The sequence below is a fragment of the Eubalaena glacialis genome, chromosome 13 (genome assembly GCF_028564815.1).
Source record: "Eubalaena glacialis isolate mEubGla1 chromosome 13, mEubGla1.1.hap2.+ XY, whole genome shotgun sequence".
Taxonomy (NCBI): domain Eukaryota; kingdom Metazoa; phylum Chordata; class Mammalia; order Artiodactyla; family Balaenidae; genus Eubalaena; species Eubalaena glacialis.
Window position 1 is genome coordinate 67,777,876 of NC_083728.1, and position 19,272 is coordinate 67,797,147.

The 19,272-nt window shown below is 39.7% G+C and overlaps 1 protein-coding gene across 7 annotated transcripts in view; it reads left to right on the plus strand.

Moving 5' to 3' along the window:
* The window catches only part of MRTFB (myocardin related transcription factor B), a 197,266-nt gene that overhangs the window by 20,480 nt on the left and 157,514 nt on the right, over window positions 1-19,272 (plus strand). For 2 of the 7 annotated variants that reach the window (XM_061209924.1, XM_061209931.1), the window contains exon 3: window positions 2,222-2,256. The exons of the other annotated variants lie outside the window; for them this stretch is intronic. In XM_061209924.1, coding sequence (XP_061065907.1) covers window positions 2,254-2,256 — 3 coding nt within the window. In that variant the 5' untranslated portion in view covers window positions 2,222-2,253. The remainder of the gene's footprint in view (window positions 1-2,221; window positions 2,257-19,272) is intronic. 7 annotated transcript variants of the gene reach the window in all.

Genomic DNA, 19,272 nt, shown 5'->3' on the forward strand with positions numbered 1-19,272 from the left:
ATTTGGTTCTCAGCTTGAGTGGAACTCCAACTGCAACAGGTGTCATTTCACCATTTTAATTAAAGTAAATATTGGAGGAGAGATGGAAAAGTTCCATAATGGGAAGTTTATGTTAACAGCTGTTGAATGTCTCTACTTTTTGGACATATTTCCTACCATTTTACCTAAAACAAAATCATTTTCATTTTTACAAATCTGAAAAACAAAAACCAGAAGTTAAAATGACTGAATACTCTGGTTTGTTTTTCATCTTTTGTTTTAATGGTTATTGCTTCTCTATGGGAATGAAAATATTCACAGACTGTGCTCGCAGAACCTGTGGTCTGGAATGCCGTGGTTACCGAATATTTAGGAGATTAGCAGTGTTTAATGTGGGTATGAATTTGGGTATGATGTGTTTAGAACATGTGACGGAATCATTGTGTCAGTCAAAATTCACTAAAAGCTTATCGTTTGGTAAAATTGTTCCTTTGAGAACAGAAAACATGATAGTTCAAAGGCAGCCTGAAAGATTTAGGAAAGGAGTAACAATGTCTAAGGGAATCTGAAGCACAATGCATCAACAGTTTTCTCTAACAAGGGATAATTATTGATTTTTTTGTCCATTGCATGAGTTCATTGGATTCTTTTATTAAAAAATCCTAAAAGAGAAGTACCACTGGAGGGGAAAAAAGACGGTATAGGTTTTCAAATGGATACCCTTGATAAACTGTAAAATTTTCCTATATATTAGTGGCAAGAGACGTGGACTTACTGAGTTTTATTTATGATGATTAAATAAGCTTATATCTTCCATCAGACGTAATTACCATCCTTGGTCCAAGAGGCATGGAATTCTCTAAACTCTAAACAATAGAGAATGTGCTGTGGTAGAATGTCATCTCTGCTACTAACAGGAAATTTACTTAAAGTTGCCTAGTTGTTATATATAGTTAGTTAGTTAGTTAATTAATTAATTATGGGTCTGTCTACCTGTTTTTCACATCTTTTTATGCTTCCAAGCTGGCAGGAGGTCTTGAAGATGACAAGCTTCACTCTGGCTGTGTATGGAAGTACTTTTTTTAGTATTTGTCCTGAATTCGCTTAGGTTTCAAGATATACCTTTGTTCTGTAATTTTAAGCTGTCAGTGTACAATTCTTTAATCATCTTATCACTGGCATTTATTATTTTAACTTTGACCGTATTAGAAGAATCATCCTATTTCCATTGATATTCTTTAGTTGTGTTATTTAAATGCAATGACTAAAACCTTACAGAATATTCCCAGGCTAGATGCAGAATGGCTTTGTAATTTGGTACTGACCGTGCTGCCTGAAATCTACCATGTACAACAATGCCAGACAGAGTACATGTGCAATAAATGTTTATTTGAATTAATGAATTGCTCTAGGGTGGGTTGTGGTTATAATATTTTCAGAATTAAGTGATCAAGCATTCAGTACCGGTAATTTAGCTAAACATTCAGGCTTTGTTTGAAGCCAATAAACAGACTGCTGTGTAATCCAGGGAGACCAGTCTGTTCACTTTTCCATCCAATAGTAATTTACTTTTACAGTTGTGTTTATATAGAGTAAAGGTCAAAAGAAAAGGTGTTTGAGGCAGTTATCTCAATTGCTTCGCTACAGTGAAAGATTTTCAGTGTGCTAATGAAAAAAGGACAGTTTTAAATGGATATTGTAAAATATAAGCAGTTATTTTCCCCCCAGCTTTATTGAGGCATAATTGACCTGCAATAAATGGCATGTGTTTAAAGTGTACAGTTTAATCTGTTCTGACACACGTATACACCCTTGAAACCATCACCACAGTAAGGGTAATGAAAATATACATCACCTGCAAAAGTTTCTTTGTACCCCTTGGTAATCCTACCCTCACGCCTCTCTGCCCCCACCACCATGCAGCCACTGATCTACTTTCTGTTGCTTAGATTAGTTTGCCTGTTCTGGGGTTTTATATAAGTGGATTCATGTACTCTGTACTCTTTTTTGCCTGGCTTCTTTCACTCAGCATAACTATTTTGAGATTCATCCATGTTGTTGAGTGTATCAATAGTTTTTCCCTTTTTATTCCTGAGAAATATGGGTATTCCACAATTTGTGTATGTATCTGTTCACTGTTGATGGCTATTTGGGTGTTTCCAGTACTGACTATTTTAAATAAAACTGATCTGAAAGTTTATATACAAGTCTTTGTATGGACATATGCTTTCTTTTCTCTTAGGCAGATACCTAGGAGTGGGATGGCTGGATCATATGGTAGGTGTATGTTTAACTTTTTAAAAACTGCCAAATTATTTTTCAAGTTGTTGTGTCCTTTCACATTTCTCACCAGCAGTGCATGAGAGTTCCAGTTGCCCCACAACTCTGTCAGCAGTTGGTATGGTCAGTCTTAATTCTAGCCATTCTAATAAGTGTGTCTTGGTATCATCTCATTGTGCTTTTAATTTGCATTTTCCTAATGACTAATGTGTTGAGCATATTTTCATGTGCTTATTTGCCATTTCTCTGTGAAATATCAGATCTGTTATCCGTGTATTTATTGTATCTTTTGTTTTCTTATTATTGAGTTTTGAGAGTTCTTTATATACTCTGGATATAGATTCTTTATCAGATAAATGATCTGCAAATATTTTCTCCCAAACCGACTTGACTTTTAATTCTCTTAACAGTGTCTTTCAAAGAGCAGAAATTCTTAAGTTTGATGTTCAATTTATCAATTTGTCCTTTTAAGGGTTATGCTTTTGGTATCATATTTAAGAAATCTTTACCTAATCCTAGATCATAGAGATTATCTCCTGTTTTCTTGTAGAAGTTTCACAGTTTGAGGCTTTACATGTAGGCATATGATCCATTCTGACTTGATTTTTGCACATGATACACGGTGTGATCAGAGTTCATATTTTTTGCATATGGATATCTAGTTGTTCCAGCACCGTTTGTTGAAATGACCATTCTCTCTTCACTGAATTGCCTTTGCACCTTAGTCAAAAATCACTTGTGGGTCTAATTTGGAGTCTGTTTTGTTCCATTCATTGTTTGTCTGTCTTTATGCTACTATCACACTGTCTTAATCACTACTGTAGCCTTATATTATACTGAGTCTTAAAATTTGGTAGTGTTAGTCCTCCAACTTTGTTCTTTTTTTTCCAGTTGTTTTGGCTATTCCAGGTCCTTCACATATCCATATGAAGTTTAGAATCAGCTTATCAATTTATACAAAACAGCCTGCTGAGATTTTGTTTGGGATTATATTGAATCTATATGTCAATTTGGAGAGAATTGACTTCTTAAAACAGTGTTGAGTCTTCCAACCCTTGAGCATGTTATTTCTCTCCTTTATTTATGTTTTTAATTTCTCTCAGCAATGTTTTAAAGTACAGATCCTGCACATCTTTTGCCAGATTTAGCCTGTTTCATATTTTTTGGCCTTATTATCAGTGGTATTTTTAAAAATTTCAATAAAAAATTGTTCATTGCAATTCAGAAGTACAATACAATTTATAGAAATACAATTCAGTTTTGTATATAGACCTTATATCCTCCAACTTTGCTAAACTCATTTATTGCAGTAGCTTTTTTGTAGAGTCTGTTGCATTTTCTATGTAAATAATTATGTCATTCCTCATCTTAGAGGGAAATCGTTCAGTCGTTCACCATTAAGTGTGATGTTAGCTGTAGATTTTTTTGTGGATTCCTTTTATCAGATTGAGGAAATTCTCTCCTATATTTAGTTTGCTAAGAGCTTTTTCAGGAATGGATTTTGCTAGATATGTTTTTGCATTTATTGGGATAATTGTATAGTTTTTGTTTGTTTGTTAATATGGTAAAGTACATTGAATATATTTCAAATGGTAAACCAGCCTTGCATTCCTGGGATAAACCCCACTTGGTCATGATATATTATCCTTTTTATATATTGTTGGGTTTGATTTGCTAAAATTTTGTTTGAAATTTTTGCATCTGTGTTCATGAGGGACATAATAGCTTCTTGTAATGTCTGCCTAACTTCAGTGTCTGGTTAATGCTGGCTTCATAGAATAAATTGGGACTTATTTCTTCCTGTTCAATTTTCTGAAAGAATTGGTAGTATTTTTTTCTTTAAATGTTTGTTAGAATTCACTAGCAAGGCCATCTGGATCCAGAGTTTTCTTTGCGGGAGGATTTTTAAACTACAAATTCAATTTTTAAGATAGATGTAGGGCAAAAAAAAAAAAATAGGTCTAGGGCTATTCAGGTTATCTATTTCTTTTTGAGTGGGTTTCAGTATTTTGTATTTTTCTTTTTTTTTAATTAATTCATTTATTTTTGGCTGTGTTGGGTCTTCATTGCTGCACATGGGCTATCTCTGTTGCGGCGAGTGGGGGCTACTCTTCGTTGCGGTGCGCTGGCTTCTCATTGCGGTGGCTTCTCTTGTTGCAGAGTACGGGCTCTAGGGCACGTGGGCTTCAGTAGTTGTGGCTCGTGGGCTCAGTAGTTGCGGCTCGCAGGTTCTAGAGCACAGGCTCAGTAGTTGTGGTGCACAAGCTTAGTTGCTCCGCGGCATGTGGAATCTTCCCGGACCAGGGCTCGAACCCATGTCCCCTGCATTGGCAGGTGGATTCTTAACCACTCTGCCACCAGGGAAGTCCCAGTATTTTGTATTTTTCAAAGATTTTGTCCATTTCATCTAAGTTGTTGAATTTATTGCCATAAAGTTTTTCATTACAGCCCCTTATTATCTTTTTCATATCTGTAGGATGTATAGTGATATCACCTCTGTCATTCCTTATATTGGTTTGTAATTTGTGTCTTTCTTTGTTCCTGATCAGTCCATTTGGAGGTTTATCAAATTTATTTACCTTCTCAAAGAACCAGCTTGTGTTTCCTTTGTTTCTCTTTTTAAAAATTTGGTTTTCTGCTCTGATCCTCATTATTTCCTTTCTTCTCCTTACTCTATGCGTGTGTGTAATTTTAATTATTTTTCTTTTTGCTAAATTTTTCTAATTTTATACAATGTGGTTCTTTAAAGATCTTGATTTAAATTGTTTCCTCCCCAAGGTAAATGAGGGTATTGAGGCTCAGAGCAGTTGAGACAGCAGTTAAAATTCATAGCCTTATGTCCATTTTCTTAGTGTCATAAACGCTATGATAGAGGCAAGTAAAAGTGCAGCGGGACCACATAAGAAGGGGGTGAGACTGTAAAGAGTGCATAACAGGACCTCTTTGGAGAATTGGATGTCTAAGGGATCTTATTTTGTTGAGGTCTAGGATAAATCTATGAGACCAAATCCAGAGTATTAGTTTATTTTACATTGGTTGCAGATCACCCTCTTGGTTGCTGTATTCTGAAAAATGAGTTAGAATATTCCAGGAGTTAACTCTGCATACACCTAATGTTCCCTTGGGTTTAATTGACAGATCTGCTTTTTATTTCTATTAAGACTGTTTGTGGTGGTCGTGGTAACTCTAGCTGTAACAGTGGTGGCAGGTTTTGCTGACAGGAGTATGTTGAATAAGAGGAAAATCTGGGGGTGGAATGTGGGGGGATTGTTATAAAGATTTACATCAGTATCTCACTGCAAACTTAGTCTCACTTAGTAGTGAATATTTCTCTAACAAACTATTCCTTGTTTAACACATTATAACTTTTTTAAAAAGTACTTTTATCATTAAAAAGCCTTAATTCTATAATTATTTTATAAATAGAGTGAAACCAACATGATGTGGTAACATCTCAGGGTCCATGTTACAAGGTTGAGTTCCCCTCCAATCTGAATCAAGGTACTATATTTAGGGATTTTGAATAATACATAACAGATGTTTGCTGGGAGGCACTAGTAGGGCTGGTGGTCAATTGTAGGGAAGAAACAAAAGGGAAAAAAGTAGAGGAGTTACTTTCAAATGGCCATGAGGGCCAAGAATTACGCGTATTATTTTATTTTTTCTTAAAAAAAAAAAAGCAGCAATGTGAACCTGAGCCTTTTTTAAAAAAAATTATGGTTGCGAGAGCAAGCTACTCCTTTAATTGTTTGCTTCTCAAAATTATCAAATTTTCTATCCTTTAAGACTGTAGAGGAGAAAATAAGCAGCGAGTTGTGATGGTGTCAAGACCAGAACCCAGACTCCTGGGTCAGAAAACCTGAGTTCTGACACAACCTCCTTCCTTTGGTCTCTGTGTAACCACGAGTTTAGCTTAATGGTACTTTTCTTCTGGTGTGGTTTAAATGAGAAAATGTGTGAGTTATCACTCAGACGTTTAATACTATTTTGGGTAGGGGACCCATTTTCCTCTTCTCAAGGACTAGAGGAAATAATTAAGAGTAACATGAAGATAAGAAGCTACTTAGAGTTTTTGTTTCCTAAAGTGATTCCACCTCATGCACTCTATCTACTTTTATTTATTTTTTATTAATTTTTTTATCGAAGTATAGTTGATTTAAAATGTGTTAATTTCTGCTGTGCAGCAAAGTGACTCCGTCATACACATAGGTACATTCTTTTTTATCTTCTTTTGCATCATGGTTTATCCCACAATATTGAGTATAGTTCCCAGTAGGACCTTGTTGTTTATCTATTCTATATGTAATAGTTTGCATCTACTAACCTCAGACTCCCAGTCCTTTCCTCCCCCCCCCACCCTCCCCCCCACCCTCCCCCTTGGCAACTACAAGTCTGATCTCTGTGTCCGTGAGTCTGTTTCTGTTACGTAGATAGGTTCATTTGGGCCATATTTTATTTTTTTATAAATTTATTTATTTTTGGCTGAGTTGGGTCTTCGTTGCTGCATGCGGGCTTTCTCTCTCTAGTTGCAGAGAGTGGGGGCTACTCTTTGTTGTGGTGCGCGGGCTTCTCATTGCGGTGGCTTCTCTTGTTGCGGAGCACGGGCTCTAGGCGCGTGGGCTTCAGTAGTTTTGGCTCGTGGGCTCAGTAGTTGTGGCTCGCAGGCTCTAGAGTGCAGGCTTTAGTAGTTGTGGCACACGGGCTTAGTTGTTCCATGGCATGTGGAATCTTCCCGGACCAGGGCTCGAACCCGTGTCCTCTGCATTGGCAGGCGGATTCTTAACCACTGCGCCACCAGGGAAGTCCTGGGCCATATTTTAGATTCCACATATAAGTGATGTCATATGGTATTTGTCTTTCTCTTTCTGACTTTCTTCACTTAGTATGATAATTCTAGTTGCATCCGTGTTGCTGCAAATGGCATTATTTCATTCTTTTTTTAATCTACTTTTAGAATTATAATTTTTTTCTAATTGAACAAACGTAACTGAATGTCCATGCATTGATAATCGCTTTAAAACCATCAAAGGTTAGCTCTTCAGTTTTGTTTGACCTCAAACTTTGTAACGATGTGACCAGCAAACAGTATGTTCTAAAACAAGTGTTGGCGCACGCGCTCTCTCTCTCTCTACAAGTCTTGAAGTTTATATAACATTGTGTGTGGGGGGGCGGGGGGAGGGTGCTCGCCTTTCTCCCTCTCATGATAGGTATTTTGGAATGTGTGTTTTCCTCTAACTGAGGACTTCCCGTTGAGTGGTAAGAAGTCTTGGTGTAGAGAGATCATTTGCAAATCATCTCCCTTTGCGTGGAGTGGCCCTCCTTCCTCACCTTCCTGTCCTTCCCCTGTCTTACTTGTTAGGATTTAGCTCCATTCCTTATTTCCTCTGGGATCCCTTTGCTGATCCTCTTGCCCAGTTGTGTTAAAATGCCTCCCTCCCATGCTCCCATCACACCTCGTCTCATCTAATGTTCTTTACCACACCATGTTGTGATTGTTCTGTTTTCTTGTCTGTCTTCCTAACAAACTTTAAAGTCAGGGAATTGATCATGTCCATATCCCAGCACCCAGCAAAAAGCCTGATTAAAGGTGCTCAGGGAAATTGTGTTTGGAAGGAAGCCTTGAGTTTGGTGCATTACATTCAGAGAATGATAAGAATACACTGTTTATCTAACAAAGGTATTTCTTCTTCCATATTCAAGCCTCATCTCATTTATTTGTTTTTGTTCCTTGTTTTTACTAAGGAAACATTTGAGCTACAAGAATGAGCTCAGGGGTTTTCTTAGTGTCATCAACACCCTTAGTATTACTGACACCCTATTGCTCTGTGCTTTTTAGATCCAGGGACTTTAGTGGAACCCTGGGATACATCCATGAATTCACATTTCCACTTCTTCAGTTAAGAGAACGGAATCTTACAGTAATAGCAAAAAACTATACTTTTGCATTAGGCACATACATAGGCCAGCTGGCTGCAGCTGCAGTCTGCTTATAATACCTTCACAAAGCCAATCCAGCAAAGCTGCAGTGACTTAGGTGCTGAAATTGAAATTGAGATTGAAAGAGTAGCAATTTTAAAGAGGCACTGGTCCCTGCTCCCCTTTTCCATACTATGGAATAGTAAAGAGGATTAAAGTACTGCTGCTGTCAATCAGGTGATACTTAACTTCCCTTGAGAACTTCTGTTCTGTCTAGTTTCTGGATGCTGAGGCATAGAAACCATGATTATTATTGGAAGAAAAAACAATGAAATCACATGATGACGTGACATATGTATTATTTAATTTATAATCTACCTAGTTAATGGATGACAATTTCTTTTCAAAGGGTGTTCTCGAACCAGAATGGGGGAGAAAAACAGAACAGATTACAAATGAATTTTGACATGGTATAGAACAACGAGGTCCTGAACCAAAGTTTAGCCAGAAAGACTAAAGATTGTCTGTTTTTGTTTATTTGGTTGGTGTTTTTGGTCTATTTTTTATTTTATTGAATGAAAGATTCTTTAAATTCTGTAGTGCTTTACAATTTTCAAAAGTTTCACACACATGATGTCATATAATCCCATAATAACCCTTTTTTTAACCCCCTACCACTATGCTGCCCCTCCCCCCTTCCCTCTCCCCACTGGTAACCACTAGTTTGTTCTCTATATCAGTGAGTCTGCTTCTTTTTTGTTTTATTTACCAGTTTGTTGTAGTTTTTAGATTCCACATATAAGTGATATCATATGATACTTGTCTCTCTCTCTGAGTTATTTCACTTAGCATAATGCCCTCCAAGTCCATCCATATTGCTGCAAATGGCAAAATTTCATTCTTTTTTATGGCTGAGTAGAGTCCATTGTGTGTGTGTGTGTGTGTGTGTGTGTGTGTGTGTATACACACCCCCATCTTCTTTATCCATTCATCTGTTGATGGGTACTGAACATTGTCTGTTTATTCAGATCAGGAGGAACCTGTAAAGGCCTAATTTGTTTGAATTATCTGGGCTGAGCATATTTTCTCATTCTTCCCTTTTCACCATTTCTTAGAGATTCTGATAGAGACTTCGCAGAGCTACATGACACAGTCTCCTAACTTATTCCTGAAATTCATGTTCATCAGATGCAGCAGCAACCTGACGAGTGAACATGATGAATGAAGCTCATGGAGTAGACGGATGTCTCTATATTTTTCACTCAGCAGGACAACATAGTGAAGTTCTGTTAGTCTATTCATCTAGCTGAATCTTAGCTCTTAAATGTATCAGTGTTACATGAAGTCTTCATTAACTAAATTGTTGGGCTTTCACCTTACAAACCAAAGAGCATCCCATTTGTCAAAAAGAATCAAAACCAAAAAAATGAAAATTGTTTTTGTTAACACACAATTATTTCCAGTGGTGAAGTTTGAAAAAGACAGGGTTTTAAATGTAAGCTTTGAGAGACTAGTAAATTTCAGATGAGAGCTTTTCCTTTAAGATTTAATTAACTCATGGACTTAGGCACCACAGTCCATTTTCCCTGGGTAGCTGTCCCATTCACTGGACAGCTTTCCTAGTTAGGGTAGGTGATCACTATGTTTTGTGGCTTCCATGCTGCAGAAATTATAGCTGAGTATAGTTGGCCCACCTTTGAGCTGAGGTGTATTTACATTTCTACATTGTTATCCTTTTAAGGACTTAGGGCTGTCAAGGTAGCAGCAGTGCTTTTTGTTGGTCAGATAATTAGGGGTGGAGGTAGTGGCTAGGAGGAAGGAGACCTTGTATTTTTTTTATAAAAGAAAAAATAAGATGTGAATGAATGCCCAGACGTTGAAATTTAATATTATGGAAATCAGCAAACTTTCAGAAAGTAAGCAGCCTAATTAAGAATGAAAAATTGAACCCATTTTTCCTTTCCTTTGAGTTAAAATGACTGAGCTGGTAGAGGCCTTCAGAGGTTGTCTTATTCCACCGCCACCACACCCCATTGCCTCTTTTAGGCCATGTTTTAAATTAGCCCATAGAGGTCTCTCCATAATCTCTTTCTTATATATAGAATTGTCCATGACATATTTTATAAAATGTCCGTTGTCAGAAAGGAGTGGCATTTGTTACTTTAAAAATAAAATGTCACAATTCGTATCTTTTGGTCTGTGGGAGTCTGAAATACAGCTATGGCCTGATTAGGTGTACTGTTCTCGAATAGATATTTTAGATTTATGAAGTAATAAGATTCTGTCCTTTTGTTTATGGAAATTATAGTCTAGTTATGTTTGAAAAATTGTTTTGATTTATTGTTAGTAGTAAAGCTAGAGTGTTCTTAAAGAGAGAGGAAGTTACAGAAAGTTAAATGCTGTCATTCTCTCTCTTCATACTAAGAACAAAAGCAGATGACTATGAAGTATTTCAGTGAGTTGAACCTCAAGTTAGAACTTGCCTTTCCCAGTATTGTAAGAAGTACTTTGCCTAGTTGCTATGGAATCACATTTAAATTATTGAGTTGAAATTTATGATGTAAATCTCTGTACAGATCTGCTGTGAAAGACAGATGTTGCAAACTAAGAATCTTAATGCTACTCATACAACTATTTCAAGAACAAATATTGACCACACACTTGCTGTGTGGAAGGTACTGTGTGGGAGACCCGGGTGCACAGCTGGAAAGACAAGGTTCTCAGCCTTGAGAAGCTCAGATTCTTGTAGGGAAATAGTAAACAGCCACATGGACCAGAGCAGGACCATTGATAGAATGTTGGTGTGTGCAAGGTGCAATGGGAGGGTTGCTGAAGGGAATACCTGAGGTAACTTTAAGGATGTGTGGAATTTCCTGGTAGACAGGGAGGTGGGATGAGGGTTGTGCTCCCACAAAGGAACTGCCTGGATAGGGGCTAAGAGGCGAAGAGTTGTTTGTTTGTTTTTAGTCACTACACGTCTTCTTAGCCATACTGTTAGGAAATATTTGGGGAATCTTAAATTTTTGAATTCATGAGCCAGTTGAATGTAGACTCTGGAGTCAGCCTGCCAGTTGCCCCACTTGACTGTGCAACTCCAAGGTATTTAACCTCTCTAGACCTTGTGAGGATGAAACGAGAGACTGTTTGTGAAGGGCATAGTTCAAAGTCTGACATTTAGTAAGCTCTAGGTAAATGTGAATTGCTGTTTAACAGCATCAACATTATCAATGTTCATTCTAGCCTTCTGGCAGTTTTGAATGCTCTTTGTTACTGAGGGTTCTGTGTCTATGCTTGCTTGTCCGTAGTGTCCCGTTGAGTAGTGACCGAGTGCTCAGCACTGGGCTGGGACTCCATGTGGGGAAGTGTGCATAGCTCCTATCCTCAGGCAGTGTCCAACTAAGCTGAGAATGAAAATGGGAAAATCTGACAAAAAGCGAGTGCACACTGAACTGTACTATATGGCTGTCTGTGCACATGTTCAGTATATTAATTAAAGTACAGGCATCTCTTGTTTTACTGCGCTTCACTTCATTGTACTTTGCAGATATTGCATTTTTTTTTACAAACCGAAGGTTTGTGGCCACCCTGCATCGAGCAAGTCTATTGGTGCAATTTTTCCAACAGCATTTGCTTACTTAGTGTCTGTGTCGCATTTTGGTAATTCTCATAATATTTCACAATTTTTCATTGTTATTATATTTGTTACAGTGGTCTGTGATCAATCATCTTTGATGTTATTATGACTCGCTGAAGGCTGAGATGATGGTTAGCATTTTTTAGCAATAAAATGTTTTTTAATTAAGGTGTGTACTTTTTTTAGACATAATGTTAGTATGTACTTAATAGACTATAGTATAGTATAAACATACGTTTTATATATACTGGGGAACCAAAAGATTCGTGAGGCTTGCTTTCTGGCGATATTCGCTTTACCGTGGTAGTCTGGAACTGAACCTGCAGTATCTCCAAGGTCCGCTTGTGTAGTTGCTTACGTGGCCCAGTTACTCTTCAAGGGGGTATAGGCATAGTTATCAGAGAGCGCACAGAGAGTAGAGATAGTAGTTCGGCAGAACCAAAGTTACCGATGACTCAGAAAAAAAGAAAAAAGGAAAAACTTTTCTGTGTGGTGGACCTGCTGGATGTAAGAGGGAAGCAGTTGCCCCCACGGTGTGATTCCAGAGCTGCCGCCTAGATCCTCTCTCCCATTCACATCTGGGTAATTGAAATTCCCTCATTTTGCAGGGCCACTTAAGAGGTCAACCACATATCTGTCATCTTTCTTTTAGAATGAAATGATTTATTGTATCCTTTGCTGATAGTAGTTTTTGATCAGATATAGGAATGAGTGCTAAGTATAGAATAGGAGGTGGGTGCAGTTGAGGAGGGGGGTGAACATGCCAGAAGTCAGACTTCGTTTTGGTCTGTAACAACTCCCCAACAAAAAGTTCAAGGACAAACTGCCTTGCACCATCTGCTCTGCTAGAAACAAGGGATAAACACAGAGATGAAAAGATGAGAGCTCCTCACCTCAGTGACCTTAGAATCTTACGGGCAGGTGAAAAGACAAAGGTAGACAGGTAAGTGTAGTGCACATGGGGTGCAGTTACTGGAGAGGAAGGTGCAGAAAGGTTAGTGGCGAAGTACACCAAGGAGAGGGCATAGCAGGGGACTTTGGGAACTCTACAAGACACACTTTCCTTTGTTGTCCTCTCCAAGTGTCTGATTCCAGGCAGAGACAGGATGCCCTGAGCTCTCATTCCAAACATCTGCCACCACTGCCTCTCCTCCAGGCACCCCTTTACTTCAGGGGGTCCAGGGCACAGCAGTGAACTGCAGTGCTTCCCGAGTGGGAGCTTACAGTGAGTCCAGCTGCTGTCCACTGGCTTCAGTCTCCTTGACGAGGGCCATATGCTTCTCTGAGCCCTGGATTTGAAATAGCTGCTGACCCTGATGTTGGGTGTTATGAAGGGGTAGGACTGGGGCAGGTTAAAGGATATCCAGGGAACCATAGTATCTATAGCGTCGCATGTCTGTATTGCTCTTTCGTACATAGTCCAAGTGTTTGGAATTCTCTTAACACACTTGAATCTTGAATATTTGAATATGATGAAAGGTTAATATTCAGAAAAGAATACTGTGAGAATGGGAGGTTGAATTTCATTATAAGCTTGAGTTCATTTAACAGCCCTTGATAAAAATTCCTAAATGCATAGTAGTTAACATACTGAATTACGCACAGAGGGAACTTAGAGCTGATGGACTGCGTAAATGGCTTTCTGGCTGTGTACGTTGACTGTTGAAATCCGTGTGAGAGAGATGGCCACGGAAGCAAGGCACCGTGGGTGACTTGGCCACTTCATAGAAGTTTGGGAGACAACATTTAAGGCCTGTACCCTGAAGGGGTTACTTCTGTCTCCCCTGAGATTCAAGATTTTGAATGCATTTATTTTTATTTTTAAAGAGAATACTCAATTATCTCTCATTCAGTTAGAGTCTGAAAAGCTGTGTTTAATAATAAACTTAGTGTGTGTATGTGTGCTTGTGTGTTTCAGTCAAAAGTTTCATAACAACAATAGCAGCAACTACACCAATAAAGAAAAGCTTTGTCCCATCATCTCTACCAAGTACTACGGTAGCTTGATATTTGGGACTTTTAAAGCCAAGAGTCTTAATGTCTGTTATTTACTATAAGAAAATGTGAAGTCCTTATAGTAATCTGAAATATGTATAATCCATTTTAATGGATTATAGAAATATGTACCACATTTCTATTTTATTAGTCTCTTTTTCTGTTCCTGGCTTGATTTAAATATCAAAATTATGGGAAGAAATTGTTTAAAGGATTTGCAGCTTAACTGTCTAAAGGCTTAAATATAATTTCTTCATTGTTTCTTTGCAATTTCTATAAAAATACAATACTATTTTCATACAGGAAGCTGAAAAAGCAGGCTGTTCTAAAGGAAGCTGTTCTGTAGTTCCTTCCTTTCTAAACTTTAAGCTGAGTGCTTTTCCTCACTCCAAGTTCAAGGGCTTAGTTTACGTGCATGAAAATAAACTGAACAGCACCTGCCGCTTAGTCACAAAGGGCATGTCTTGAAGCTGTGAAGCAAACAGATGTACTTAGTTTAAGCTTTTGAGATGCTCAAAGCATGTGGTAAAAAAATAAATTCCAAAATGAATAGTGTGAGGAAATAAAGTCAGAGGAAAGCATAAACAAACCAAGGGGTCAAGTTTGATACCTGAATTGTGTACATTTTAATCCCAATACTGTCATCACTGCAGGGACTAGTACTTTGAAAATCTGTCTTTGAAAACACAGAATTGTCACTATTTTCCCAAAGAAGGATTTGGCGTATTTTATAGTTTTTTAAATTTCTTTTTAAAAATTTTTTCGTTGCACTCTGTGCAATAGCAAGAGGACAAAAATAAACAATACTAAATAATTCTGCTGTAAAATTACTGAGCTTTATCTGTTGACTTCAGTTAGTTCAGGCAGTCCCCTCTGCTTTAGTATGGACAAGTATCTGCTTGCTGAAGTCCGTGGTAGCTTGCTAAAGTTCTTCTTGACACCGATAGAAGAAATGAGATAGCCAACTTGTCTATATTTTTTTAGTAATTGTGCTTGGTTTACATAAAACACTGGAAGCTCTATTCATGTTAACTTCTGTCGAGGCTCAAAGTTCACTAGCAAATTACCTAGAAACTCCTATTTTACTAATTGTCTGGGAAAATATGTAGAAGCCTTGCTAGAAATATTATGGCTACATTTTGTTATCAGCAGAGTTCTATGCACTGACAGTTTGAGGAATAACAAACACAAATTCTGGTCTTTGCCAAAAGGAATCATACAAGATTTCCATCACAGATGAGGCAGACAGCGTCTGAAATTCTGTTACTGAATCAGAATAGGAGGGGAAGAAGGAAACAATAAGGGTCAGTATGGTTTGCCCTTTACTCTGGAAATCATTTTAATGACCCTTAGGGTAGGGCTTGTGTCTTAGTTACTCTGTTGCCCTGAGATTTACTAGAAACTTAAAAACAGTGCCTGAGCTGGGCTCCCCAGGAAAGGACAAGGCAGGCTTATCTTCAGGAAGGTCCTGGATGGAGTCAGTCCAGCAGCTTTGAAGCTCTCGTTGGCTATTTGCAGAGGCCAGAGCCAGGTGGCTAGTTGCATCGTGTAGTTTTTGTCAGTGAAGTGTGGCACCAAGGGTCTCAGTGGGCAGATAGAAAGGTCTGTCGTGGAAGGAGCTCCGAAGGCAGACAGCAGACGGGTCCAGTCCCAACTCTGTCAGCGACTGACTAGTTTTGTGACTTCAGACAAATCACTTCACTTCCTTGGGCCTCTGCTTCCTCATGTGTAAAGTGAGGGAGCTGAATCCCATGATCTCAGAGGTCCTGGCCCCTCCCAGCCTCCAAACCAGCCTCCAAATGCTGTCATTCTAAGAACTTCACCAGTGTAGCACCGTGTCTTCCATCTTGTGATGGTTACACAGCCCCTCTCCTGGAATTTGGGTTGAAATTGTTCCACAGTACGCAGTCAGTCACCAGGTTCTGTTCATTTCTCTTTGAGAAATGTCTTTTTTCTTTTCCTTTCTTCCTTCTCACTACCTCCACATTTGACTAGGCTCTCATCATGCTCGTCAGGATGGTTGCCTCACCCTCTTGCCTTTCGCCCTCCTTTCCTCCAACCCCCATCCTATTTCTGGTCCAAGTGTAAATCCCTCCTTTCCCCTCCCAAACCATCCCAAACCATCCCAAACCATCCCAAACCATCCCAAACCATCCCAACCATCCATCCCATCCCATCCCATCCCATCCCATCCCATCCCATCCCATCCCATCCCATCCCATGCGTGGGTCTTATCTCCCTTAAATCCTACTTTCATCATGAGCATTTTCTTGTTTAGAAATCATCAGCCTGACACTCTGTGGTAAAATACTCTGTAATCTTGTCCCACCCTATCCATCTAACTTTGTTTTCTACCACTTTCCAACACACCCCACTATGTAATAAGACTGGTTTTAGCACTGTTTTCATAAGCATTCCATACTCTTTCCTGCCTGTATAACTTGTTTATTTTGTTTCTTTCATCTGGAATACTTTTTTCTTGTCATAACCTATACATTTAACAAATTCAAGATGCAAGAAAGGTAGGGTAACTGAATAAGGCTCAGTAGCTTGGAGATGGGAGTGGTAGAGAGAGAGGTGGGTTAGCCATAGCACGAAGGAAAGAACATTCAGGAGCCAGGGGGAAGGACAGGTAGAGCTTAAACATGCACAGATTTTCAGTCATAGAGAAAGGAAATTTTAAAGAAGCTCACATACATCAAGTGGCCTTTGCCTTCAGTAAAATAGAAGCCAAGTTCATCTGCTGAGTGATGGGGGCAGGGGTGGGGGGAGTGATGCTAGGGACTTGGAGAAAGTAGAAAACCACCACCTGCCTTGGGCTTTGGGATGGGCCTTACCAGAGGTGAATAAAGTATTTACTGAAAAACATTAAGAATCCAGTTGAAATGAATCATCATGAGTTTGTGATGGACTCATTTCAGTTTTCTGAATTTGTTCAGCAGTGCTTGGTTTTAGGGATCTACATGGGGAAACCCTGACTTGGATATTATAATTGTTGAAGTGGCTCTGTCCCTCTGCTGCCCTCCACCCAGTTCTAGGCTGGATGCAGAGGCAAGTGAGGGCAGAGGGGCTGGTTAACTTAGCAGAGGGAGGAGCTGCAGCCTCAGGGATGTGCCACGTGTGCTCGTTCTCTCACTCTGCTAGTTTCTCCTTTTCTCAGTCCTCTAACACCTCTCTCCTTGCCTCACAATCACTTCATGGCCTCGCTCCCATTCACTGAGAAGCAGCCAGAAGAGAAGGTCCTCAACCTTTTCCTGCCGAACCTGCACCCGTCAGATGTGTGCCCCGCACCCAGCCTTCCCCCACTCACCGTGCGTGCAGTTCTCCACTCACGTCGAAGGCATTCCTTCTGTACAGGATGCCATCCTCTCACCTGCCCAAGGGCGCTGCTCCACTGGCTTTCGGCTTCCCTCCCGCCCATCGCTTTTTCCCTGTTCAGGGGCAAGTGTGGAGTGGGGGTGGCATGGGTTTAAGCAACACTGAGGGTCTGCCGAGCGGGCACAAAGAAGCAGTGGAGCTGAGTGCCCGACCGTGACGTAGAGGAGGGGAGAGACCATCAAGGTACGAGGGGCAGTAAAAAGGTGGTGGGGTCAGTGGCGCGGAGACCCCAGGAGGTGAACGGATTGTTGGATCCAGAATTTGAAAGAAAGTGAGCTGGGAATCTGAGAGGTGGTGGTCAGAGGGTAGGTGCCAGGAATTGTGATGCCAGAGGCTAAGTCCTGGTTTGGCGAATGATCATGGGGATCGGTGGCCCAGGAAAGATGAGTTGTTGGACAGCAGCCACGGTAGTCGCGACAGAGTCTCATGATAGGACATTCAAAGCCGAGAGACTTAGGGAGGAGGGAGAGAATGGTTTGGAAACCACAGGGATGACCAGGGTGATGCCACCTTGCCTCCAGCCCAGTAGCGCCAGGGCTGTGGGAGGGACAACCAGCACCACGTGAAAGAGCCGCGACGAAGCCAGGTGAGAGCCAGGCCCCCTGCTTCTCCTCCCCCTCCCGGGTCTGCTCGCAGCCCAGCAGCCAGAGCTGTGGTTTTACAGGAGAAGCTGGTGTTCTCATCCCCATCTTACTCAGGGCACCCTTTTGTAGCTTGACCCTCACCTCCTTCAGGGCTAGGTCATTCAGCTGTCTCCTTCTTGGGGCATCTCTGACCACCCTGTTTGACACGGTGTCCTCTTGCCAAGCACTCACACCCCCTTCCCTGCCTTTCTGTTTTCCTCTACAGCATTTATCACTACTTGACAGTACATATTATTTACTTATTTGTATATTCCATGATGGCAAAGATTTCTATATGGGTTATTATATTTTAATTTTTAATACTGCTTTTCCCCCTGTACCTAGAACAGAACTTGGCAAAAGGCAGCTATTTAGTGAATAGTAGTTGAATGTAAAATGAATGAATGAATGGATGGATGGATGGATGAAAGGAGGGGTGATGGGACAGGTACAGGAGGCACGAGGAAACAGTGTATTCACAGGAGGTTGTTCCAGAATTCAGGTTCTAAGATGGGTCTAGGATGTGATTGTTCTTGTGGGCGGTTGGAGAGAATGGGAAGGTTCCTGTTGTTGAGGAAATTGAATTACTGGGACAGTGGATAATTAGAGGGAATTCCAACTCCTCTAGCATGATGGCAGAGATTACATAGAAAGAAAAAATACAAATCAGGCCCAGTCACCAAGGAATTTAGGAGTGTCTGGGCGGTCAGTGGATGACCCTAACGGAAATTGGGGAGGAGATGGTTTAAAAAAAAAAGATACCCACAAAGATACTGAGTAACAGTTGTGAGGTATTATTGCCTCCTCTTATATCAAGCTTGATTTTTTTCCCCAAATTCTCCCAGGTGTATTTAGTCAAATGGGAGTGCCTTTGGTTTAGTAAATCTCTTGAATTTTTTTTAGGATAAAAAGTATTACACAGAACGAAAATGTGCTAACACTCGTTTTTATAACTCTGGTACTCGGGCATGGAGTAATGAGTCTGTCAATAAAAATAGCTACTATGGATGGCTAGTTCCTTCGGGTCTTTGGGGTAGAATACAAGCAGTTGCTTTTCAAACTGTCATAGGTTCAAAATATAACATATGACTTATACTGATGTTTTTGTGGTTGGAACCTTTAATGTTGCCAAAGTCTTCTCAATTGACATCTGAATATCTCAATTATGTTTCTGGTAAATTTATTATTTTAAAATACCCTGCCAGACCATAGTGCTTTACAAAGTTGGCAGCATATTGCTGATGACCTAATTTATTATTCAAACTCATTGTAAGTGTTCTAAATGTTTCAATGTACAACTACTCAATTTATCTGTTGGAAGTGCATTTTAGGTGTATTTTATTACATAGAAGGGTTGTTTTCCTTTAGTCTAAATAAGCGTAAAATAAATGTTTAAGTATTTTAAACCCCACTTCCCACATTTATTCTATCTTTAAGTGCAAAGTGCCTTCCAGAACATCAGAAAAT